This window comes from Aptenodytes patagonicus, chromosome 17 (genome assembly GCF_965638725.1).
Source record: "Aptenodytes patagonicus chromosome 17, bAptPat1.pri.cur, whole genome shotgun sequence".
Lineage (NCBI taxonomy): Eukaryota > Metazoa > Chordata > Aves > Sphenisciformes > Spheniscidae > Aptenodytes > Aptenodytes patagonicus.
The window spans coordinates 11,042,888-11,068,748 of record NC_134965.1 but is presented as its reverse complement, the minus strand read 5'-3'; the positions used below and the strand labels follow the sequence as shown (position 1 = coordinate 11,068,748).

Here is a 25,861-nt window from a genome sequence, read left to right as displayed (position 1 = left end):
TGCAAACCACACAGCCAAAGAGCTTCCCGTGCACAGATGAAGCCAAAGATCACATCGTGCCATGGAGAGGGCCAGAGTGGGCAAGTAACCCTGCAGATATGAAAGCCACCGATCTGTCACACCGTCCGCTGACATTTTCCTCAACCCTAACTGGATAAGCCAAGGAAGAAAGAACACGGCAATTTATCCAGTCCTTTAGCACAGGATCCAGAGCTTTCCAGGCTCCTGCTCTTTGGACCAGCACTGCCCACCACACCGTGGCTTGGTTAAACTCAGTCGTATCACCTCTGCAATGTGCCACCGTTAATGCGCAGATGCCTTGAGCATTTGCTGACCATAAAACACAGAGCAAAGTTTCCAGGAAGACGGAGGTATGGAAATTCCCCCAGCTGAAATACAGAGCACCCAGAGGTGTGTGCAAGACTGATGAGCAAGCCTTCTCAGCAGCAGTGCTAACAGCTCAAGTTTATAGTGGTTTAGATTTGGAAAAGTCGCTGAAAGGTAGAAAGCGTCTGCTGAAGCCTTCTAGAAAGGATGTAGCCATTTCAAGGCAGGACACACTGGCAGGTCCTACCTAATGGCATGTCACTTTGCTAACTAAATGAGCAGGTCAGACAAGTCTAAAAACACCGCTGTGAACTAAATATCCACAAAGAACTAAACTGATGAATCAGAAGTCAGGTGCGACTATAAATGGGAGGAGCAGCAGGAACAAGGCCACGTGGACAACAAGCGAAGGATACGTGAGAGAGCTGGCTATGATCGTTGTAAAACTTATAAACAAGAATGGGACAGGCTAACTAGGACTTGCTAGCACAAAAGGACATGCAAGAGAGGAACACTAGTTTGGAGACCAGAAAGTAAGAGGCAGAAAGGGATGGATTTGAGGGATGTAATTACTGAGCAGCACACAAAGGACGAGTGGGGTCAGCTGAAGGATCTTCTGGTCACTGCTTTTGTCTCGGTTGTTATTTCTATTCATTAGTAGAGGCCATGCTTACGAGCTTTTGTCTTGGCGATAGATAAATAGCATGCTTATCTGATCTTGGAGTACCCAGGCAACACAACAAGTAGAGTCATCATTTCTCATCCAAGTGCACTTTGGTTGAGCACACAGTCACTGCTGGATATCTCAGTCATCATACCTGGAACTACAGAGATAAATTCCCCGGCACCAGGTTGAAGGTTTACCTTGGCTGTGCAAGGAAGAATATTAGCAGACATGTCAGCAGAAGTGGCACTGTACAACCACCTCAGCACTGAGTGAAGACCAGAGCAGGCAGGGCATCTGAAGGCTTTTGGATTTCACAGTAAGAAGGTCTAGGAAAGCGGGAGTAACCTGCTCCAGTCTGATATACTAACCGAGTGAGGAGCCAGTCCTTTCAGATACAGATCTGGGCAACTGTTGGTATAAAAAGCCTTCGTGACAAACAACATCCCTGCTTTCCTCCCTGCCCCGGGACGCCCTGAACCCACCAGGCACCGTGTCTTTGGTGCAGGTGCTCCCCAGCTCCACTCAGTCTCCGTAGGCCACTAGAGGGTAACATCAGCCTGAAGCCTGAGACCCGGCTCCAACGCTGTGACTCACGCTGAACAATGCTTCCTTGCGTGGGTAGAGTTACAACATTTTGACAACTACTGGCAAAGCAAGATACTAATCAACAGCCACATGGGAAAGTCCAGAGCCCGTAAGATAAGACATCCTGGTACAACAAAACAACTGTCTGGAAGGCAGCTGAGCTGGGATTGCCTCGCTGCCTTTTCCCAATAGCACCCACAGGATTTTTGGGTGAAATCCCATTTCAAAACGTGGAACAGGCACTCAGGAACCTAAAAACATGCCTAGAAAATGAGCAAGCGTTAGGGCTGTATCACTTTGAGGAACAATCTAAAGGCCGTTGTTACAAATATCCATGCAAGACATTTTTCAGCCTTGTTCCTATTTTAAGAACAAAAGGTGCAAAGGTCCCTTAGCAAAGATGGCCAACACATCTGTGCTCTGCCTTTGCACAGCATGCTGCACAAGGCAGCAGGTCTGTGACTGCCACGTGTGCGCGCGCTAATGCAATAGAAACAATGAAGGCACATTTTCCAGTAATTAATGAGTTCCAATTGCCAGGTCGGGAGAACATAAGATCCTGTTCCTGGAAGCGCTGAGCATTTCACTTCCCAGAATCAGCCTTTTCTAAGGCATCAAAATGAGTATCCCAGCTCCTAAGTACATATAAAAACGCAGGTTACAGAAAACATATCTCTGCACAGAAGGTATATAAAAGCAAGAAGAACAGAGCCTTGCCAGTCAACAAATAACGCCAAGAAGAATCACACCCATTTAGTGTCTAAAGGAGCAAGAGGATGCGTGCTGCAGTCCTTTGTGCCCCGAACAGTGCAAATGGAAAGTTCAGCTTGAATTCCTGGCTGTAAAGGTCAGTAGATAAAACGTGAAGGAGCTGTTCAAATCCCAGAGCCTGGAGTCCGCGTGTACACAGCACCCAGCCCTGGCTACTCCCGCGTGGATCGGGGACAGCTGGAGGACTTTGGTCCAGCCTCACGTCAACCACAACCTCACAAACAAGTAGAGAGAAAAGGGGGGAAGCTGTGCACCGAAAGATGACAGGCTCGGAACCTGCCTGCGATAACACGCTCCTTCCCTGGCACACACTGAATTTGCTGGCTGGCAGCGCTGGACTCCGCGCTGCTGTAATGCAACGGAGAGGCGATTCCCAACATGAGACTCCTGCAGCCCAGGGAGATGCAGCTCCCCCTTGGGAACAAATACAATAACAAATAAGGAACTGGAACATTAAGAAAGAGGAATAAGTAAATGATAACATGATTTCGACTGTTAGATGTATAGCAAGAGATTTTATGGAATTGGTATACTGAGAGGGGAGCCTGGAAGGAGACAGAGCCTCAAAGCTCATAAAAAATGCATGGAAACAAAAATTGATTTACCAAAAGAAAAAAAAAAAAAGACTTTAATTTAAGGCCCTAATGCCTCCTAAATCAATAGATCGATGGCTGTTTAGAAACTTCTCCTGTCAGGCAGCCCAGAAGTACACTGAAACTCTCCAACAGCATCTCTCAAACTGTGCTGCTCACTAACACCTTTCTCCAAGGGACCTTTGGAAGAATCCTCCCTGCTCCCACTCAGCTCTGCAAAGCCCAGTGGCCCGTGAAAGGCACTGGCAACCTTCCCCCATCCTGACCCTCCAAGAGCTTCAGAGCATGGAGAAATGGACCTGGCGAGTGTCTCCCTGGGGCTGGTATGCCACAGCGGGGAGAGCTGTCAGCGCAGATCCCTCCCCAAACCCCGCTGCCACGCCGGCACCTGCACAGCCACGGCACGCTTGGAGAGCAAGATTTCCAAACAGGGAGGTCACAGCCGCAAAACTGGGGACACACAGCAAAAGGAAAAACCCAGAACTATTTCTACCACTTACCAGCAGGCTAAAAAGCAAAGCCCAGGCTTGGCAGGGCTGCCTGGGCTGAGACGGGCAAAGCATTTGGCTCTGGAGGGTGCCAGGGCTTCACCCTCACATTAAAGGTGCAAGTGTTATTCAGACAATTACACACAAGCCAAGAGCAAACCCACCAGCTGCGTGTCTCAGTCTGCTCCCAGTGCTACCAATAGAATTTTTGCCAAGCAAATCAGAGCAGACATAGCCGTACAGATCACCTCTGGGAATAAAACATGCCCCCAGCCTGGTTTCCTAATGCTGCCCTTGTGGAGCCACTACCCTGCTTCTCCTCCCACCCTGAAGCAGCTCCAAAGGGCGTGCACAGCAGCACCCGCAAGGAGGGGGACCCCACAAACTCCCAAACTTTGAGCCACTGTAAATACCAACACGGGAGTGGCTCATACAGGACAATCCCCATTCCAAAATCTTGCTCCCTAAAACTGGTGGAAGGTGGGACAAAGGGAGCACTCCCACCTGAGAAGCCAGGGAACGGAGCATGGAGAGGGGAAGGGCCTTCAGCTGGCAAAAGCCACGTGTGTCCCCCAGCCTGCCCACCTTCCAAAGAACAAAAGGTTAGAAGAACAAAGAGAAACAAGTGCGAGGGACACGCAGCATCCACAGAAACATCCACACAAGACGCAGCGACAGCAACCAGGACAAGGAGTTTACAAGGCGCAGGCGACCCGCAGGGCCAGGCTTGCAGCGAGACAACGCTGGGAAGTGCCCTGCTTTACACCAGCTCAGCCTCAGCTACACTTCACTTAATTTTCTTTAAAGACTCCATGGCAACCGGGGACGGGGAGATGTGGCTGTGCAGTGACCCAGGCTGGGCAACCCACAAAAGCCTGGCTGGGCAGACAAAGCTGAGCTGAGCTTGCTTCGGCTGCAGTTACAGCAGCCAGCAGACCAGCCAAAATCCTAACAAGAACTTAATTAGCCAGGATATGGCAGCTCCTGCCCTGGCAGCAGGAGTCTGAGGCCTCAATGTGCCCCTCTGTTTTGCTTTACACAGCCCCTGAGTCTGCTGCTGGATAAACAGCCACCGGCTGCCACAGGAGCTGACAGATCCCGGCTCACTCTGCTGTCAGATGTAGTAGCCCCGAGCCTACAGTTTCGAGCAGCTTTTCAAATAGGCATGTCGTCTGCTCTCACAGCTGCTGGAGGTGCTGCAAGGTTTACCCAAAGCCATGAGTTCGACTCTTGTTCCTATGAGGATGACGCTTTCATGCACAAAAGTAGGTAGTATAGGAGGGGAAAGTCACCTTCATGAAAAGCTCCTGTTTCAGCATCTCATCAGCCAGAGCTGCAGGAAGGCCAGTACAAAAGGGCCGTTGCAAGGGCACACAAACTGGCCCGGGGTCCCACAGCTGTGGCTGCCACTGCTATGTGCAGAAAAGGGCTGTCACATACTGACAAAAGATGGTGAAGTCCCAAAAAGATGCACAGCAGCACCTCAGGACAGCAACACCCAGGGAGAAGCACTGCTAGTAAAATGGCATGGACCATTTGCACAAACTCCCAGTTCGGCACATGAAATTGCCTTGTTTCCATCCAGCTCTAACCAGATTATGGGCAGAAAATTAAGCTATAAAGACAAAAAGCATTACAGCTTTTTAAGCCAAAAAGAATCTGCCCGTTTTACAACCCATTGCTACAACTAACAGGATTAGCTACAAAAGCCAGTGCTTGGCATTCAATTTCCTATTTTATTGAAGGAAAAAAAAAAAAGCGAGGCTCATCACCCTTTAGAAAGCCGTTGAGCTAAAGGAAACACACTACTGAAGGTATTGAGTGTTTTCATACTCCAAGGTGAAGGCACGTGGCTCAGCAGTGCGTGATGTCTTTCCACTTCCCAATCAGCAAACCCGGGCCACGTCAGAGCCAGATGGGAAGCAGGTCCTCAGCTCTGCACACGTGAAATGAGTAGATGGGGACAATGGTGCAGGTGGCCAGAAGAAATAAAACTCTAGCACAGTTCCTGCTCTCCCAGCGGCACTACTCACGTCTATCATTGTCCGCCAGCCCTCCGTTTTCCCCGAGAGGAGAGGCTCCGGGCGAGCCAGCCCCGCGTTGTTGATGCAGACATCAACTCCTTGATGAAGGGTCTTGATGGCGGAGAACATCGACAGGATCTCCTCTTCATTGGAGAGATCGCACTTGTACGGGATGAGGGTCCCCGGATAGCCAGCACTCTGGCATTCAGCTGCCAATTTCTAGGGAAGAGAAAGGAAGGAAGAAAACAGCCATCAGCCTCCTCTCCTTGTGGAGCAGCTTATCCAGCCATTTGCTTAAAAACACACCCCAGGGCTAATAAAACACAGCAGCTTCCTGGTGAGCCCGTCTTAAGAGCAGGCGCTAGGGAAGAATCATTGTGAATGCTAATTAAGAAAAAAGAAGTATCAATATACATGAGAGTCTGAGCCCTTCAGCCTTTAAGTTATTAAACTTGAGGACGCACTCTGTGCTCGTCCATCACCCCAGGCTATACAGGTCGAGGTGAGCAGGTGCTGGCAAAATACAAATAAATACTGCTGCGGCAGCAGGCTGCAAGTCTGCCACACCGCTGCACAGATAAAGGACGTGGCAATCGCATGCCTGACAATTCCTCATTAGCCATTATCAACAATTATTCCAAGCATCCAGATCTTTTATAAGGCTAGATGATATAAAGCAAATGAAAGGCCAAGAGCTGCTGCTGGCCGCCTGTGTTAATGATGCAGCAGCCACCGCACCAAATCCTCTGGAGGATGCCCTTTACCCCCTGATGCTAATGAGAAGCAGCATCTCATCTCTGATGTGTCATATTAGCGACAGTGACAGCTTCCAGCGCGAGGCGAGAGCCACGTGATGTCTGGTTTCTGCGGAGAGATGGACTCTGGCTACAAATGTCCACCACATCACTCGAACGCCATCGCCGGCGGCGGTTTCACCAATGTGACATTTCAGAGGGTGCAATAAAGCTGCTCTCCTGCCAGAGGCAGCTTTCCCACTCCTCCCGGCTCCTCCCTGCATACCAAGGACTGCAACTCACAGCCGTTTATAAAAGGAGGAGCGAGGCCCAGCACAGGAGTCCCCTGGCTGGAAGCAGAGGATGGCAGGACAGTGATTACACATGAAGGCGGCTGCCGAACATCCCGGCCCCAGCCGATCACCTGCCCTGGAGTTCACCTAGCCTCCACCAGAAACAAGGATGCGGGGAAGCCGGGCCACCAGCCGCAGCACCCAGGACCATCCAAAACACCACCGGGAAGCTCGCACCGGAGGGATGCTGACTTTTTTTGCTTGCTGTGAGGTACAGCATCACCTCCCAGACTGGCCCAGCCCCTCCTGGCCCTCCAGGAAGACGCATGGAGAAATTCCCACATCTTGGAGAAGGCAGATGCTGAAACCAGCCACAGCATCTGTACCGACACGGGGAGGAGCCTGGAGAGCCACATTGGCCTCAGACACGGCTCGCTCTAATGAAAGCAGTGACAAACCAGAGCATTGAAGGTGTCTTTCTCCCAGGGGAAGCTAGCAAGCCCCAGGGTCCCCTGTCCCTTTCACTTAGCAGAGCTGGTCTTCTGGCGGCTGCCGCAGGGGCAAACTTGCCCGCAAAACACCCAGCATCAGTGACATTCCAGAGTTTGTCAGCCAGCCTGATGTCCAAATTCTGAAATAAGCATTAGACAAAAGAAAAAAAGAAAACAAACAAACCATGGAACATAAGGGAAAGTGGAAAGAGAAGAAAAAAAAAATCGGAGACAGCATGGCACCTGCTCCCCCGGCGCAGGCTGGCAGGAGAGCTTGTGGGGCTGTATCAGTTCACAAAGACCATGGGACCTTGTGAATGCCAAACCAAAGCATGGGCCCAGCTCCCATCCAGCTGGCCTCCAACGCATGCCATCCCCCAGAGCAGATGCCAGCACGCCCAGGAAACCTGCAGGTTCTGATCCCTGAAGTTTTGTTAGAATCAGCTCTCTGCTCCCCGGCCAGCTCAACACAGGACGGCCGCGTGCCTTAGGGTAACAAGGAAGGCTGGCAACTCGGTTAGATGCCACAAAGTCCAAAAAGGGGAAAAAAATTCCACCTGAAGATGTGAATTGGCTCCCAACTCCAAATCACAAAGTGTGCTCTTTGTCAGTGGCTTTTTCGGTGACTTTCTCTCAGCCACGTTTTCACAGAGCAGAGCTGAGCAGCCTCACTGGGAGAAGGACAGACAAGCCAGGACCTCCAAACCCCGCTCTGCGCCCCAAGCACATTCATTTTAATTACCGTGGGGCAAGTAGCTCTGTTCGGTAAATGATTTTCAACCTTTCTCAATACCTAAGACCACCGCAGAGGTGGGCCGAGTCCCTGAACAGTGAGTTTAAGCTTTTCTGATTTGCCAATCCACAGCTTTCACGGACCACAAGCCAAAACCAGCCCAGGTCTAAGGGTCTGGACCAGAAGCCGCTCTCCTTTCTGGGTACCGCTTCAGTGAAGGCATTACAGTAGCACAAGAATTATTATTATTGTTCTCACAGCACCAAGCGAGAAGGGGACGGACGTGCTGAGTTCAGCCCGGAGATCGATACATCCCAATAGCATCGTGCTCTCTGGAGAGCTCTGCTTGGGCTGAGCTAGACAATATTTCTGCCCAACGGAGAACAAAGGTGCCCCTGGGACTGAATCGTACCTCTCTGTACCCTTCCGGGGCTGGTTTCACTTTGCTATACATGCAATCTTGTTGATTATGTGCTGATAATAATAGAAAAATAAAGATCAGAGGACACACTTGAGAAAACAGTTGGGGGGAAAAAATCTGCAAGAGCAGCATTTAGAAAATTAAAAGCAGTATGAAGGGCTGCTGGAAGGTGCTAAACCACTCCAGGGATGGGGCCTTGTTCCTGCAAAGATACAGGAGGGAAAAATGGGCAAGGGGCCCTCAGCCACATTCTTCATAACGTGGCACCAAGGTGACAGCTTCAGAGCTCTCTCCATCCCACTGCCCGAACTCGAGCACCCCGCTAAGGGATCCATCCCATTCAGTGTTTGCTTGTAAAGTACCACGGCTCATGTCTGGCACTTTTTCTTCCTAGTTCACCAGGCCATGGACAGGAGTATGGTCTTAATTTGCTCTTGGAAGAGGGCTGGTGTCCTGGCACCTCCTGCAATTGCCAGGCCACGTTTAGTTTGCTTGACCGAAAGCTGGGTTGCGTTATCTTTCCAGTGGTGCCTCCGATTTTCACTGCTGGTGTCAGTGCTCGTCGCAGGTAAAGCAGGGTGCTGTCTTTCAGAGTTAGCATGCTCACACGCAGAAAGGAAAAGCTGGGCACCCATCGCGTCCCGAGGCTGAGCATCACGGCGCAGCCCAGAGCGGCAGGGAGAAGAGCTTACAGCTCACGGCAGGAACCGGTCCAGCCGAACTCAGCCTTGCTGAATTCGAATCAAGCAACACCAATGACTTTAAAAGATGAGAAATACAAGCACGAGGGATTGGGATGAATGTCCCAAAAGAGGACTCGTGCCAGGAGAGCTGGCTGGAAGGAAGAAGGGTCCATCAGCATGGATGGGAAAGGACAGACAAGCTCATCTACGGCCCAGAGGGAAACGCCGTGTTTAATATCTCCGTTTCCGTGTTCAGCTGTCACTTTTCACTATTTGGTGAAACCTTTCACTGTTCAGTACAGCTCCTCGATGGAGGCAGACAGGGTCTAAACACCATGGGGTGCAGCACAGCAACCCAGATGAAGGAGCAGATGAAACAAGGAGTGCTCTGGACAGCAGTGGCTGTCATGGTGGAGCCGCCCATCCTGTTTTCCCAGTCAGTCTCCTTAGTTTATGTCTTAGATACACCAAGAGAAAGCTCTTTCTCACTCGGAAAAAGGCTTCTCTGCCACAACTGACCAGAGAAATCAAATATCTCAAGATCCTTCTTTTCCTGTCTGGTGTCTCGCCGCCTCAAGCGAGACTCAACGTGGATCCTTTCATCTCTCAGGCTACACTTGTGTTAATGAATTCTCTTTGAAAATGAAGTGCCGAACACCACTGACATCCAGGCAGAGCTGAATGTGCTTCAACCATCTATAAAGAGTCGTCACAGGCTCTTCAAAGAAACATCAACTGCTGGCAAGCTTGCAAGAGAAGACTTATGTAAAGCAACTCTCTGAATTAGGGAGCTTGCAATATTTTTTCAGAGCATCAGTTAAGTCAATTAATGCTCATTCCGCTTTAAGCACACCACACGCACAAGGAGGAAAAGGAAAAAAAGAAAAAAGCTGTTTTTCCAGATTTCATAAGCAACTTGAGAGTGACCACGTAATGCAACACCGATAGAGACAAGGGCCAGTGCACCTCCAGCAGCTGGAGATGAAGGTTAGAAACAAGACCTGAGCATCTCTGTACCACACCGTTATCACTGGATGCTTGGAAATGGACAGCCAGCTGCTATAGCTACTGGTACAGACTGGGATAATGCAACATAAAGAAGAAATAGACACCCTGCGTGTTAAAACATTTAACCTGGAGCCATCCACTGCCACGGATGCAAGCCCTCGCCCCTGTAATTCTGATACGCTACCCAGCATAAACACAGTACCCAGCAAGTTCTGCAACACCCATGAAAGACCAGCTTTCCACAAAGGGCATCTAAACTACTCGCGTGCTCTAACGAGCCAATACAGCAGTACGTACTAGATATGTGGGCTGCGATGTACCTCTTGCTTAGACGCCAATTTTTCCATTGACATCACTGTGATTTATCTCGGCTTCCAGCGGTGTTGGATGAATGAATGAGCAAATGAATAAAAACACCTAGCACCTACCTACGTGTATGTAAGACCAATATGAAAACCTGGTCATGCTGCTTACTATATACTATTTAGTTGTCTGCTTTTAAAGGTCCAAAAGGATGCCTCGCATTTATGGGACATTTTCCATACGTTAAGAATACATCAGTTCTCCCAAGAAGGGGTTAATGCTCCTTGTGCATACGACACTTGGAAAGGGCACAGTGCCATGCATTTAGATTCAGTCTTGGTAAAATGGTTTTACAAAACTAATTGATATAAACATTTAAAGGGACTCTAAAGGGGAAGAAAAAAAAGAAGAGAGTCACGTAGGGCTTTATTTGGCAAACCATCCTATTAACTTCAGACACATTTCGTTCAGAGAGATTAAAGCCAGAAGAAGCCATTAGGTAATTTTTAATCTAACCTGCCATTCATCACAGGTACTTGCATCCTACTGATTTAGCTTATGCTTAAATACATAGCTGTACCAAGAAACCAACTGGAAAGAAACCAAAGTCACCCCAATTACTTTTGCTAGCTAAAGGAAATGAAGGAGAAAAATCCTAACGAACAGCATCACAGTTGTGAAAGAAAACTGGGGGCTTACAAATCCTTTCATTTTACTGATTGGCAAGTTTGAAGCTTCTTTTAGTTAAGGTTTAATACCAGTGCAACAGCGTAGTAGAGGAAGAAATATATAGTGAATAAAGCACTAGACTGGGGTTTATTTCCATAGTGTGCTTTGTGACCGTGGGCAAGATTCAGAGCTGTTTCCCCATCTGTAAAATGGAGATAATCACACTGAGCCCCTTCCTAGAGCTGCCAGGTACCTGGGGCTTTTTGCCCATATATGATCCAAGGATGAGCATTACTTTACATTTCTTCCAATTCCTTTTGCCTGGCTCCAGGTGCCCAGACAGGGCCTCCATGGGAGTCTAAAAGGAGTTTTCAAATGAATGAAACAGTAAAGTGATTCTCCTCCTTCCCTCTTGTGATCTTTAAATTGATGCTTTTCGCTGATTGTTTGCCAATTGCTGCTCCTCAGCTCAGATCCGTGTCTGTTCTAGGACAGAAGGCAGAACGGTGGGGATGGGAAAGCTCGGAAAATAAGGCTTAAATGGAAAAGCAAACGTGCAGTACTCAGCCGGGGGCACCAATACCAAAACCTAGTACAGACAAAGAAGGACTAGCACCAGTTTCAGACCATTTACCTGAAGTGCATCTCAAGTACAGGCTGCCTGATCAGGGAGACTGAATTTTTCACACTGCTCCAGAAACCCACCACCTCTTGGCACAGGCAAAGGAAAAGAAGTGATCAAAACCTGGACAAAATTTAGGTCCTTGTATGTATTTTTTTCACCCTGTATCATCCTAAATGTACTGATTTTACAGTCCTTGCAAAGACTCACAGGTGGCACACAAAATCAGCACTCGTATAATAAATAACCCAGAAAAATCAGATCTCATTTTGTGGAAGAGAAGGGAGTAAAACGCTGGGGAACCTCTTGGACCTATTTGCTGTTTATCAGCTTCCAGCAGCGAGAAGCAGACCGTGGAGAGGCATCTAAGGGGTAACAGTCCCAGCCACGTAGTCATGACCGCGGTCATCATCAGGGCTACAGAGCACGGCACGGCAAGGCACGGCAAGGCAGCCCTCCCTCCTGCCGGGCTCCTCACACCCGTGGTGCTGCTACAATTTATGATACCCACCAGAGACAGCACAAAATTACATCTTGTCACATCCCCGGCATCAGCTGTCCGGGACATCTCCCGGATGCTACCCAGGCTCTGGACACTGAACATCATCACAGCACCTGCCCTTCGCCCAGCAGACCCGTCCCACAGGCTCCGCAGGGACCAAGCGGCATCTCCTGCCCATGGGTGCAGCGTGGCCCAAGGGAGCCACTCAGCTGGTTTCACCCCAGGCATTGAAGCCAGACTCCCTGCTGAACAGGGGTCTGGTTGAGCGGTCATGTCTTCCCAGTGCTGGTAGTTGTCCTCCCAGACTGCTCCAGACTCACGCTGCTTTTTTCCAAGCCCTCTCTGCTCCCTGTACTTTTTCAGTAGTTAAACATCCAAGATTATTTTTTTCCTAGCTCAATTTTAAATTTCCAGTGTCATACACGCAAGCCAAATCGCCCCATTTACGCTGCCCTGAACATCCCTGCTACATTACGGCATTCAATCGCTCCTTATGTCAAGGCTGAAGGCACTTTTTTTTTTTTTACTGCTTGCTCAGATCACGTTGCTACGGGCTGGCGTGGGGGAGGAGGAAATACGCTGCTCCTACGATGACAGCTCATTAGAGCAATCTCTCCTGCTTATTCTGAGGTATGACTATCCTAAAACAAGCATCATAGGTGCCTGCCTGCTCTTCAGCTCCAACACGCATAAAGCAGGTTCCCACGCAGCCAGGCACGTAGATGCTTTCCTTCCTCAAAGAACCCCAGTACTCTTATTAAGACTGAAGCTGCTGTATTGCAGCCACCTGCGGTCCTCCACCAGCCCTTGGCTGCCTTTGTAAGCAGGGTTCAAAGACCACGTAGCTCCAAGGCACCCAAGTGCCTGCACACAGCAGACCTGACGGTCCACGCGTCGCAGGCTGGATCGCCGCCCGTTCGAGCAGATTTCCAAGGCAACCTGCAAACACACCACTCAGAGGGCAGAGCCGAGCCTGAGCTTCAGCCTGACACCCTCAGATCACGGCACATGCCTTCTGTGTCACCTCCACCGCAGGCGAGCACACCTCCGCTATGCTCAGGGAGTCGAAAAAAATATTTATTTTAATTAAATCAAACTCCACCTAATCTTGCAGCAGCGAAGGTCTGAGATGCCCAGTGATACCCTGAAGATCTAGGGTGTGATCAGAGGTCCACGGAAACCATCAGCACATGCCCACGCTGAATAACGTATGTTGTAACCGAGTACCTTGTGGGTAAGACTTGGGAGCACTCCTGAGGAGAGCCAGGACCCGTTCCCAGCTCTGACACAAGCTCACCGGGGGGCTTTCCCCCTTCCCAGCCCCAGCATCCCCACCTGCGAGACAAAGAAGCAGCAGATGATAACCCACCGGTGAGCTCCTCGCTCGCGGGCCCAGGAAAACCTGTGCATCGATCGCAGCCGCTGGGCTCCCAGAGCTTGGCCAAGCCCCACACCTCGCTGCGACACAACCCGCCTGTCAGCGTGGCCGTCTGCAAAGCACCCGCCGCTGTCACCGAAAGAGCTGTACCAGAACAGCAGGTCCCCACCGTCAGACCACGAGATTGGCCTTTTCCCCTCTTAACACCCCACAGTAGCCCTGGATTTTCTCCAAAGCCCGCAGAGCTGGGTGTTTTCCCGCTCCCCCCCAGCACCATCCACACGGCAGCGAGCATTCCTGCTGCGAGGGCATGGCGAGAGCCACAGTCCCCATGCATCTCTGTCTCATCAGCTCCCGTCCTGCACCCGTGTAATCCCCCAACGAATCCTCTTCTGAAAAGACAGATTAACGCACGCTGGGAGAGGAACAGGCCTTCCCCCACCGGCTCCCAACGCTCCCCAGTACCAAAATTCAGATGACAGGTCCTGAATTTTAATACGCCCCAGATTTACGACCCACCAACAAGCACGACGAAGGCTCCCGCACGCCCCAGCCCAGCCGTGGTAGAAGCAATCGGTAGTGACAGCAGGGATTACCACTCCCATCGCCGCGCAGCTGCAGGTGCCACAATTAAGCATCTGTACCAACGCCACCGCCACCGGACGTGGCGGGCTCAGCACCACTCACATCTACGCCGATGCTAATCCCCAGTTAAGCTGAGCAGAGCTGCAGCTGATCTGCACGAGCCTAACAGGGAGAAAAGTCTAGCTGAAGGAGCAAGACCGCAGGTCTTGCAGGTCCTCTGCTCCCGCAGCACCCTGGTCCCATCTTACCCTATAGAACCAGGTGGGCGCAAACCCACCCAGGACCAACCAAGGCAAAATAATGATATTGTCAGCCAGGAAATTACCATTAACACTTCCCACACGGACACTGGCAGGAGCGAGGGTTAAAGCTCGACTTTAGCACAGCCGCTACTTTCTGCGGAGCTTAAACTATTAACAAGCCCCGGGAAAACCACCGTCATATTTACTCTCCAACACTGTGCCGGCCGTGTCCGGACCTCCCTGCCCCGGGACACTCTCCACAAACCCAAAACACAGACCAGAAACCCCGCTCCGTGCCTGACTGCTGCTCCCATACCGCCCTCCCCCCTCCACAGGGCAGCAGCTGCCAGGTTTTACACGGGGAAACTGAGGCACGGGACAGCTACCTGATCTGCCTTGTTACACAGCAAGGCAGAGGCAGAACAAGCACCTCATCGTGTCTCCAAAATCCCAGGAAAGGCTCAGCTATTACTTATTTTTAGGGCTGCAAGCGTGACATACCCCGGTATCGCCGCTCTATTGCAAAGAGAAGCGGAGAAGGGAGGGCTGCTGCAATAAGAAATTTTTAAAGCACATTTTGGGGGGAAGGAGGATGAATCCAACCCGGTTGAAAAGCAACCCTTCCCCCACGTGCCTCCTGAGCTTCAAGGCTGAGGAAAAAACATCGGGACAGCGAAGCATTTGTTCCCACTACTCAGGACAGCAATTATGGGATCTCTTTCGCATTTAATCAGGAAAGGATCTGGTCAGGGACAAGCGGCAATAAAAGCACCTCAGAGGCCTTGAGTACCCACCATCCCCGAGGCAAGGCCTTCGCCAAACACAAAACAAGCCCTTCCAGAGGCCAAGGAGAATCTGAAGGTCATCCATTTACACAGGGACCATGCCTTGGGATTATCCTGCCTGGAGCTGCTCCTCCTGCCTCAAAAAAGTAATTCATCGGGCTACTGCGCAGCCCAGCAGCTCTGCAGCCTGCACGCCGAGAGAGCGACGAGACAGAGGAGAGAGGGAGCGACGAGGTCCACAATGAGCATTTGGGGACAGCGGCTCATCCACCTTCGGCACAGGGAGGACGGGAGCCGCAGAAGCTGCCCGGCAGATGGGAGCCGGGCACCAAAATTCGTGCCTCTCGCGTTCAGCCACGAGTCCGTTGCTGTAAGTCACAAGATTAAGACACTGTGGGCACGGAGGCAAACCTGCATTTTTGGGAATGCCCCGTGAAACCCAGCCCCAGCTGTAGGGCAGAGGGACAGACCCCACCGTGGTTACCCGGGCACTGCAGGGACATCCACAGCTCGACCCCACGGACAAGCACCCACAGGGGGAGGCCAAAACTTTAACCAGTTGATCTCCAAGCCATCATGATGTGCACGCAACGTAATTAAATTCCGTATTCAGGTACTACGAAACAATTTAGCCGTTAATTAACCGCCTTGGAGCACTGAAGGGGTGCTCCCTTGCACCTTACGGCCCGGGCAGCAACCGGTGGAAGGGATCAGCCAGCCTGCAAATGGCTACTCGGGATGCTCAGCTCCCAGGAGGAAGGCTCGGCTACTTCTTCCTCCTCCCACACCACCACGGCGCTGCTTGACGAAGAGAGCACTAGCCTCTTCAGAGATTGGACAGCTCGAATCTGCAATCAATAGCTCAGCTTATCAAAGGCTATTTCTTGAGCAAGATCTAACCTTGACAACGCAGTCCCTGGTTATAAATGTTACCTTTGATCAATAACTGTCACAAATGCATTAGAATTAATCGGTTAAACCTTGTATTTTAAACCACATTTATTGCTTCCTGCACAGCTCGCTCTCCGCACCCCAACAAAGAACAAAAAATATTTTTTTTAGAACACGACATCCATGATTAAATCTCTCCAACGCCTCGAAGCAGGCCATCCCCCGAGGGCCCCGCTCTCCCCTTGCTCGCCGACGCAGCCTCACTGCTCTGGCAGGGCAGCAGCTTCCCCCCCACCATCCTGCCCCTCTGGCAGAGCAGCCAGGTACCGCCGCTTCTGGGCACGCTCGCCGGTCTCCCAGGAGCAGCCGGACGCTTTGTTATTTGGCCTGCAGCGGACCCAAGACGTTCCCATCGCAGACAGGGAGCCTGGGGCGAGCCATACAAGACGAGCCGGCCGGCACGCCGGAGTCGCGCAGCTCTGTGCACTCCGACGCTGCAACCCCAGCAGCCCAGCTGTTTCCAGCAGCGATGTGAAGGAGTGCAGGAGCCAGCTGGCTTCCCCCACCTCTCCCGAGGAGTCTTTTCTAAGTGATGAATTAACAACACTTGGAAGGTGTTGGAGAAAAGTAAAATTTAAAAAAAAAAATTAAAAAAAAAAAAAAATCACAAAAATAAGTGACAGATGCCCCTGGCCACCCTACAGCAAGGTATCAAAGGAATGAATGAGCTGCTGGAAGATTTCTAGCAAAACTGAGTGCAGCAGCACGAGGCGCTGCCTGACCTGAAGCAGGTGGGACTGCCCCAACCGGAGCTTCTCCCACCGGCGATGGCCCCGGCCACGCAGCCGCAATGCGTGCACAGATCCAGCGCTCCGACACCGGGGCTGGAGGGAGAACTGCCGGCACTTTTGCCATTCTCTACAAATATAAAAATAAATATAAAAATACATGAAATTAAATTTTGTTATAAAAAAGAGTGTAATACCAAGCGTCAACTGCAAACTCTTTAGAAACAGCTCCCTGTCTCGTACCTTCCTGTGCTCCAAAAGAAAAGCGCCAGAGTACCTCGGTGCCTTTACCATGCTTCTGAGCAAGACCCTGTATTTACCGCAAACCCTCCCAAGTCTTCCCCCACCCCAGAGGAAGAACACTGCAAAATAAAAACTTGTGCATCACATGGAAAAAAAAGACCAGAGAGTGGTTTGCCAGCCGGGGGGGAAACGTTTTGTGCCGTGCACGGGGAAACTCTCTTCCTTTTTTGTGCTGCTGCAAGTAGTCAGACACTAAATACAAGTTTCTGGAAAACATCGGGAAGAAGAAAGTTGAAGAGCCTTGTAGTGAAGCCATCAAAAGCAACGCTCTGCCTCTTGTCCGCGGGATGGAGTGACTGCGGCTTAACGTGCTGTCGCGTAGCAGCTAAGCTGTGGCAAGTCATTAAATCACAGCAAGTCTTCTCGCACGCTGGAGACCCAAGTGACCAGCGAGGGGGTCCCTGTGAAGGTGATCATCTAATAGGGCGCAGTTTCCACCAAAGCTTGGTCTTACAGGCTGCTAAAAACTCTTGGCTAATTCATTAAAGCACTGACGCTCGCTCCCGACTTGGAACGCGTGTAGGTATCTGAAGAGCAGAAAACACTCAGTAAGGGCACATGCCAAAAAGTCCATGACAGCTGTTAGTACCTCCAGGCTTCTCATTTAAAACAAGCTTTCAGCCCAAATTATCTCCTGGCATGCAAAAGTAAAATAATTCCATTTTAATTATATTTTATTCCTTGATGCCTGACTATTAAAGCTACTGTTGGATGACCCACGCAAAGAGTCTCCACTCACAAAAGGAGCACGAGTGGGGAACACGAGGCTGCTCGTGAGCGAGGACTGCCGGAGGGTCATCACCGCGTTTTAAGGGTTCACAGCCAGATACAACTGCAGAGGGGAAACCCAGCCGCTGGAGCCTGCATTCGCCATGCCTGCACATACGAAGATGTGACAAAAGAAAAATCAAATCCAATTTTGCAGCGATACCACTGAAGTCAGCCAGAGCACTAACCCAAGGCAAGTCGAGCACGTGGCTTTTCTACAGAGCCACTGGAAAAGAAAGACAGAAAGACAGAAAGACAGAAAGACAGAAAGACAGAAAGACAGAAAGACAGAAAGACAGAAAGACAGAAAGACAGAAAGACAGAAAGACAGAAAGACAGAAAGACAGAAAGACAGAAAGACAGAAAGACAGAAAGACAGAAAGACAGAAAGACAGAAAGACAGAAAGACAGAAAGACAGAAAGACAGAAAGACAGAAAGACAGAAAGACAGAAAGACAGAAAGACAGAAAGACAGAAAGACAGAAAGACAGAAAGACAGAAAGACAGAAAGACAGAAAGACAGAAAGAAAAAGTCTTTTGCAGTTTTTGTAAGCCATTAACATTTTTATTTCAAAAGTCAAATAAAGAGCACTGGAGTCATGACATGGGTTTAATACCAAAACTGCAACTTTGCAATTCCTTCGTTATCTTGCCTCAAGCCCTTACCTGATTTTCCAAGAGATTAAGAAATCTTGACATAGCATTTATTGCCTGAGTTAAATTCCCCACAAGACAACATACTCTTTCAGTCACCAGTTTACAGGAGGTTATAAAACCACCATATAGAGTGGTTCCAGCCACTTTACCTTAACATGGATGACTAGTGTATAACATTAATGAAACCCTACGCTTTTCTGCTACAAAATGAGTACTGTATTCCTGGTCTTAAACTGTACCATTGGCACTCTTTCCATTTCAAGCTGCCTTGATTTATTTTTTGGGCTCGCTCCTCTATACACCATTATCCACAGGGGTATTTAGTGAATCATTCAATTTTAATACAGCAGCAAGATTTGTCCTGCAGCAGCTACGGCCGCAATGCTCTGACCTCTCCTTTACTCACATCTGGCAACACCAAGCCCTCAGCTCCTTCATATTTCTCCCCTCTCGTCCCTCCGTCACCGCACCCCAGCCCTGAACATCAGCACAGCTTCCCCCATCCTGCCCTTTATGCGTGAGCCGCTCTCCCCGAATTAGCGCATCCTTCAATCCCCCACCAAGGCTTCCCGCAAGGACGCCATCCTCCAGCTCCCAACCAACAATGACTCGGAAAATCAGCAGCCGGAGATAACAGATGAGTGTATTTTGTGGATAGATCTGCTTATACAATAACTAATCAAGGTAACGACACGCTCGCAGAGCGCTAACGGCACGAACCTTCCCGTTGCCTTCCTACTGCCCGGAGCATCCGAAACCCCTCCAGCAGCTCCCGAGATGGGGTCTGGCTGCATCGCCCGGCGTGCCAGCTGCAGCACGGTCATCCCCCGCACGCAACGCCAGCTCCCGCTCCTCGAGATGGCTCCTTACAGCCGCGTCCAAAGTCCCAAGTCCCAGCGTGAGCTCAATAGTCTGAAACCTGAATAGCTTCCTCCTCCTTTTTTTTTTTTTTTTTTTAAAGAAAAAAAACACAAGGTGAAGCTCCTGGAGGAAAGCTTAGTTATCGTAAACAACTCTGCTCCGAAGGCATGGCGGGCGTGGGTAAGAAGCCTCATCTGTACCGACACAAGCACCCCTGGCAGCTAGTCCGAGCTGATGGACCTGTTCCCGGAGTGACCCTGGACCACCTCGCGCTCCACCAGCTTCCCTTCCCCGAGCGAGCAGAACCTCTGGGATTTTCTTCCTCTTTAAGGAAACACGCTTCGCAATAAATAAAACCAGAATAGCAACGGAGCAAAACACAGTCCAGACACCTACCAAAACAAATGACCGTACGCTGCAAACACAATTTGCTCCTTAGAGAGGAGAGGAGAAAGAACGAAGCAGGGACAAACATGAGCTGCGGTGTTAAACACAAGTTTTTGAAACACGACAGTAACAAGAGACTTGGAAGATGCCAAACAGCCGGCACTGCTCAGTGAACGTGCATACCATACAACCCAGAGAAACCACCTATATAAAACGTGATTGCATTTTGTGCAGATTCAAGTAAAAAGGCAAAACCTTTGAAAGACTACACTTTCTTAAATCTATACTGTATTTTTGCCAGATAAGTTTCAGAAAGGAAGGCTTCCAGGCTTCAGAAAGGAAGCTCCTCTGTAGCGCCAAACATAAGTTTCATTGATTTTCTTTACCAAAGAAAATCAAAAGAAAGGGCAATATTGGAAAGGGCTTTTCTTTCTATTTTGGAGGGGAATGGGAAGCAACGGCATCCTTTACAGCATCCTTTAGCAGACACCTCATGAAGCCAGGGAATGAAAGTACGTTAAACACCGTCAGCTGCACATGGGAAAGCCCTTGGAGAGCTCGGCTTTCCCTCTAAACCGCAGTATCAAAACGTCGGGAAGCCCAAAATTAGAAGCAAGCCCCAAAGGACAGTTAAATAAGGTACATCGGTGTATTTTCTCCTCTCTGCGAGCGGTATCTTTCTCATTCACGATGAAGAATGGAAAAAGTTTTGTTTCTTCCGAGCGGTTCTTTATTTAACCCCGTTTCTCGGCAACACCAGCGGTGTCAAGCCTTGTTTTCCACGATTTTTTGGATGATTTATTCTTGGTGTGGTCAACTGTGCACAGCGAGTCCTTACCACCTTTGCTGAGGAAATACAAACACTGGATGTTCGTACAGATCTCCTTTGGCTCGGCAGGCACCAAACAACCAAGAGGACAATATCTAAGCTGTCCGACGACAGCCTTTTTCCTCCCTCAGGGGAAACTTCTCAAAAAGCAAATAAGCTTTAGCTCGTGCCATTGCGAGGGAAAGCCTGCGAACGCATCCAGCTACAAAAAAAGGGTCCCACAGAAACTATTTCTTTTGAGCATCTTTATTTTTAAGCCAACGTTGTGAGGTTTTGGACTTAGCTCTCGAGATGCTCGTCGCAGGGGTAAACGACACGTTAAGGACCGAAGCCCTATTTTAACGTTAACTCATAAGAGCGTCCCATCTGCTGGACGCCAGCGTGCAGACAGAAAGCACGCCACGTCCCACACCGAGCGGGGTCTGATGTGCCCTTAAACATCTCGCAGCCGAGACCCGCTCCTTACAACCACAGCGCACCGCAGGCTCCGGCAGCCAGACGCTATTTTTAACCTCGATAAGAGGTAGCTCAAAAAAAAAAAAAAAACCCAACAAAAAAACAAACCACACACCACCCCAAAACGGAATCTGCCCCTCGGGCAACTTCCAACCTGCTCCTGCTCCTGCTCCTGCTCCGCCGGGGTGGGAAACACCCCACGAGGCTCCCCGAATGCGCCCCCGCGCTCCGCCGCAGCCAGCTCTTCCCTCTACAGCGGGCCGGGGACCGGGACCCGAGCCCCACGGAGGCGGGGACCGACCCGGGGGCGGCGACGGGGCCACGGAGGGAGCCGACCCTCGCCCGCCGGCCAGCACAGCCCGGGGACGCTCCGGCATCAGCCCGCGCCGCGCCGCCGCCCGGGCCGGGGGCGAACCGGCGAGCGGCACCCGCCCGCGGCCCGTCCCACGGCGGCCAGGCGGAGCCCCGGCCCGGCCCGGCCCGCCGCGCCCCCGCCTCACGCAGCCCGCGGGCCCGGCCCCCCCCGGCCCCGGCGAGGCCTCGTGGGGAGGCGGCGGCGCGGCCGAGACCCGCCCGTGGGTCCCCCCCCGCGGAGCTGCCCGCGCCCCGGCCGCGGCCGAGAGGCGCCCCCGGCCCCCGCCCCGGTACCTCGATCTTGTCGACGCTGCGAGCGCACCCCACCACCTTCATGCCGTGCTGCACCAGCGCCCGCGCCACGGCCGCGCCGATGCCCACGGAGGCGCCGGTGACCAGCGCGACGCGCCCGGTCCAGCGCTCCATGGCCCCGGCCCCGGCCCCGCCGCCGCCGCCGCCGCCGCCGCCGCGCACAATGCGCCGCCCGCCCGCCCGCTCCGCCGGCCGCGCCCCCGGCCACGCCCTCGGCCCGCCGGCCACGCCCATGACCGCGCCCACTACGTGTCACGCCCCGCCGCCGCCTTGCGCGCACCGAGTTTGTGCGGGCTCAGCCCGCGGGGTGGGGAACGGGAGCTGGGGGGGGGGGAGGGGTGTCGGTGGCGGCCGGCCGGCACTGCCCGGGTTTGGGGCTCTTCCCCCCCCCCGGCGCGAGGGGCGAGCCCTGGAACCAGAAAGGCGCGATGCTGCCGGACGGCTTCTTCGCTCTAAAGGCAAAGTACGTGACGTCAGCTGGGTGACGAGTAGCGGCGGGCCGCGCTAAACCAAAATCAGTTCGTCGGCGCGACGTGGCTGCATCAGCTCCCGTTCTCCTCGCCCGTGTAACGATCACGTCAGCTACATCGCGATCCTGTCGCCGATCGGCCCGTTCACCGATGCACGCAGCGGGGGGGGGCGGGGGGGGCGGGCTGCGCTGCCGTTTCGGAGCGAAGTCGAAAGGCATCCAAAACCGCAGAAATGGGGCCCCCGGGGGGACCCCGGCTCTGCTTCGCTCCTTCCCCGCCGCCGCCCGTGGCGGAGCGGGCGCTGCCGGAGGGTCCCTCCCGCCGCAGAGGCGACGCCGGCGGCCGCCCACGCCCCGAGAAACCGCAGCCCTGGGAAGGCGCTGCGGGTGCCGGGACGGACGCGCGGAGCCCACGCGTCGCGACCCGGCGAACGGCCACGGAGGCAGGGCGAGCGGTGGGCGCGGGAGGGAGGGACCCTCCGGTGGGGTCAGGGGAGAGAGCTCTGGCACAGGCAGAGGGGACCGCCGCCCCCCCCCCCCCCCCGAGGGCCAGGCGGCGCCTTTTAATAATTCGCGGAAACTTGTGAAGAAACAGAAGAGACGGCAGGACAGATGTTTCATTTCGGAAAGAAGGAAGGGCTGGGATTTGACAGTTCTGGTCACACTCTGCAGAAGCAGAGACGCGGGGCGGCGAGCCCCGGCACAGGCCTTCTCTGCTTGCGAAGGGGGAGCTGCAAATACGGGTGTGAATAAACAGACGAGCCAGTCCCTGCACAGACCTGGGGGAGGAGAAGCAGCACTTGTGGTTCTTGCCAAAATTATCTATCAAATCTAAGGTTTTGGGCGTCCAGACCACGCGGGTGTTCAAATCGCGGGGGGAGACAGAGCCAGCGGCGCGTGGAAGCAGAGCCGGGGGTGGTTGCACTGAGTTTATCTGAGCTATGGGCACGTTGTAGCTGAAAACGTGACATTCAGGTTCCCCACTAGGGACAGGTAATACAAGGGACTTAAAAACAGGCCCCGGCTCAGGTTTGGACGGTGCAGACCAGCTGTACACACATGATACAAGCAGGAGGAAAATAAAAGTAGGTTTTTCAGCAGCGCTCAAATCCAGCTGCAGTCTTTCGTAAGCTTCACAGCAAAATCCTAGCTCTCGAATAAGAGAGCTCAGATACCACCTCTCAAATAAGACGGATGGGCCGTTCTCCCCCTCCACATGGAACAGGTTAGTTAGAAATGGGAAATTAGACTTTCTACGGGACGCGTCTTTTGGGGATTTTTCTCCCGGGTGCGGCTTTTCGTGCAGTGGAGCGCGCAGCCCCGACACCCAGACCTCCCGGGGGTTTAGTGAGAACTGTAAAGCAGTTAAACAGCGGGACAGACCAGATTCCCTCCAAAGCAGAAGCGTCTTCAGTAGTAACGAGTAGCGGAAGTTTAGAAAATGGGCATAAACCCGAGCGCCGAGAAGGCGATGCGCTGCAGCCGCGTGCTGCCCGGGGACTCCCTCAGCTGGAGTCCGCGGCTTCGAGCCCGATGGTTTCCATGTGTACGTCCAGCTGCGTTCTGAACCCAGACACCCTTCCGCCACCCTCACCGCGCTGGGATAACGAGCTGCCCGGTTTAACTGGGATGGGTTTAAGGGATTCCTGCCTTTGCCCTGGAGTCGGTCAGAGCTGGAGCGGAGCTGCTGACCTCCAGGGTCCATCTGCCGCTGGGGGCAATGGCTCGCTGGCAAGGACATGCTGGGAAAGCCTTTTTTGAAGGTTGTTCCTCCCGTTCTCTTTCCGCCGGCCACGCGTTGCTGGGCAGCTTAATTTAAACCTACTTTCAACTGACACGAAACAAAGGAGAACGTTATCAAAAGTCCGATTCCTAAGTACCATCCCTAGAGCTGATTACGCAGCCTGTCACTGAAAATTAAAAACCAAAAGTAAAGAATAAACTGCACAGGTAGTCAGGTTCTTTTGGTTTTGTAAAAAGAAAATGAAGTGTATATATATATACACACACAAGATACTTGTGTATCTCGCCCACCAGGGCAAGAGGTGCAGGAGATTTTTCCGGGGGGGGGGGGGGGGGGGGGGGGGGGGGGGGGGGCGCTGAGCTTGAGGAGGTGCGGGGCCCACAGCGAGCACAGGGCTCCACCTGGGCAGCAGGACGCGGGAGCGGGGCTGCTGCAGTGCAAAGGGCCCCTCGGCCATAACAGCTCTGTAGGGAGGGTCGCGGACGCTGCCATCCCCCACGCAGCAAACACCAGATGCAGCACCCGCTAACAGCCGAGCTGGCCACGCGCCGCAGCGGCTCCGGTACTCACTGCTTTCCTCCAAGACGTGACCCCGAGCACCAAATCGCTCGAGCGCTCTGTGGTAACACCGCATTTAAAACAAAGTGAGCTAAATTCATTTTTTTTCCAATCGTTTCAGCTCCCGGTAAAGCACAAAACGACGAACGCTCCACTTAAAAGTGATGATTTCATCAATTACCAAGGACAACCACCCACCTGAACCAGCAACTCGTGCACGCACAAGCCGCGCGCAGCCAGCAGCTCAGCTCTCTGAAGTTAACCGCGTTTTTCCTGTAGCTGACAAACGGAGTATTTGATTGAAGAAGCCACCACGATAAGGACTCCCCTTCCTCCCGTTAATAGATGGCAACGTCTCCCTTTTGCCAAATTAGCCTTTCGCCATAGCAAACGCAAGAGTCCAGGTGGCTTCAGAGGAAGCTGAAGGTTCGTTTTCATGAAGCCAAATTTCACAGTTAAAATCAGGACTAGGAAAAAAGTCCGTACGCGTTCTCTGCTGCTCTCAACGAATTGACTCTGGGCTTCACCGCGAGAGCCCTGGGCAAATCAAGCATCGCCAGGCACAGTGCCCCTTCGTAACGTGTCTGAAGCACGAAGCAAAGCCAAGAAAACAAACCTGTCTCTGTCCCTCTATTGGAAAAACTAAGGGACCACAGTGCATAAAATGAGGAAATTAGGAATGATATTCTGTAATTCTGCTTACACACGCCCCCCCCCCCCAAACCAGAATTTTCTTCTTTTAGTGGCAGCTGTTACCGAAATCTAAGTGCTGTCATATAAAAAAGCATTCCCAGGGTTATTGGTTTTTTCTGTGTTTTGTAATTGAGTGAAATAATCAGTCAGTTATCCAAAGGGACTCTCTATCAGTATTACCAGTCAACGTGGAAAAAATCATGAAGCTAAAGCTCACTCGAGAACGGTTTTTACATCTGATTCTGTAAAACAGCCATAAAATAACCAAGTGGGGGTGTGCATTAGCAGGGCATGATCTCCTTTAAATATGAAACTTATTTGAGGCTTTTTTCTTATTATGAAAACATTCGTATCTTGATTTCAGTTTGCATAGATAATTTTTAATTCCTACATTTTTTGAGTTGCACTTGTACAACGAATAGCCTCCGTTTCTCGACACACGCCGATATACAACAGCTTCCAGGTGTAAGTGCCACAGGAGTCAGCTCACGTCAGCTGAACTGGGATGCTTACCGTGCACAACCGTACCGCCACCTCCAGCCTTGTCGATTTAGTACCAGGTTTTAGACTGCTTTTTTCTTAATCTCCCGCGTCCCGTACCTTCACCAGACACCCTCTTACGAACAAGCCATGCCATTAAGACACCGTATTTGTAAGCACAAGATATGGCTGAAAGGATATTTATGCAAAAAAGCACTCCTGTCCTCAGAACAGAGCTCGTTATGCCATTAAGAAAACGTCAAGGTGTGTTGAAAACCTGCTTTTTGTTGGATTACGTTCTGATGGGCTCACGCAGAAGCTTTAAGTCTGCTTTGTCAGGGGAGAGGGAAAATGAGCACAGCCGTCTCCTCCTCCTCCTCTCACTGGCACCAGTAACTGTCTCGATG

General features: G+C 51.8%; 1 protein-coding gene across 1 annotated transcript in view; it reads right to left on the bottom strand.

The window, feature by feature from the left end:
- DHRS11 (dehydrogenase/reductase 11) overlaps positions 1-21,624 on the bottom strand; it is a 28,470-nt gene extending 6,846 nt beyond the window's left edge. Inside the window, exons 1-2 of the mRNA XM_076354682.1 lie at positions 21,493-21,624; positions 5,465-5,674 (exon numbers count right to left, since the gene is read on the bottom strand). Coding sequence (XP_076210797.1) covers positions 5,465-5,674; positions 21,493-21,624 — 342 coding nt within the window. The remainder of the gene's footprint in view (positions 1-5,464; positions 5,675-21,492) is intronic.
- Between the last annotated feature and the right edge of the window lie 4,237 nt (positions 21,625-25,861).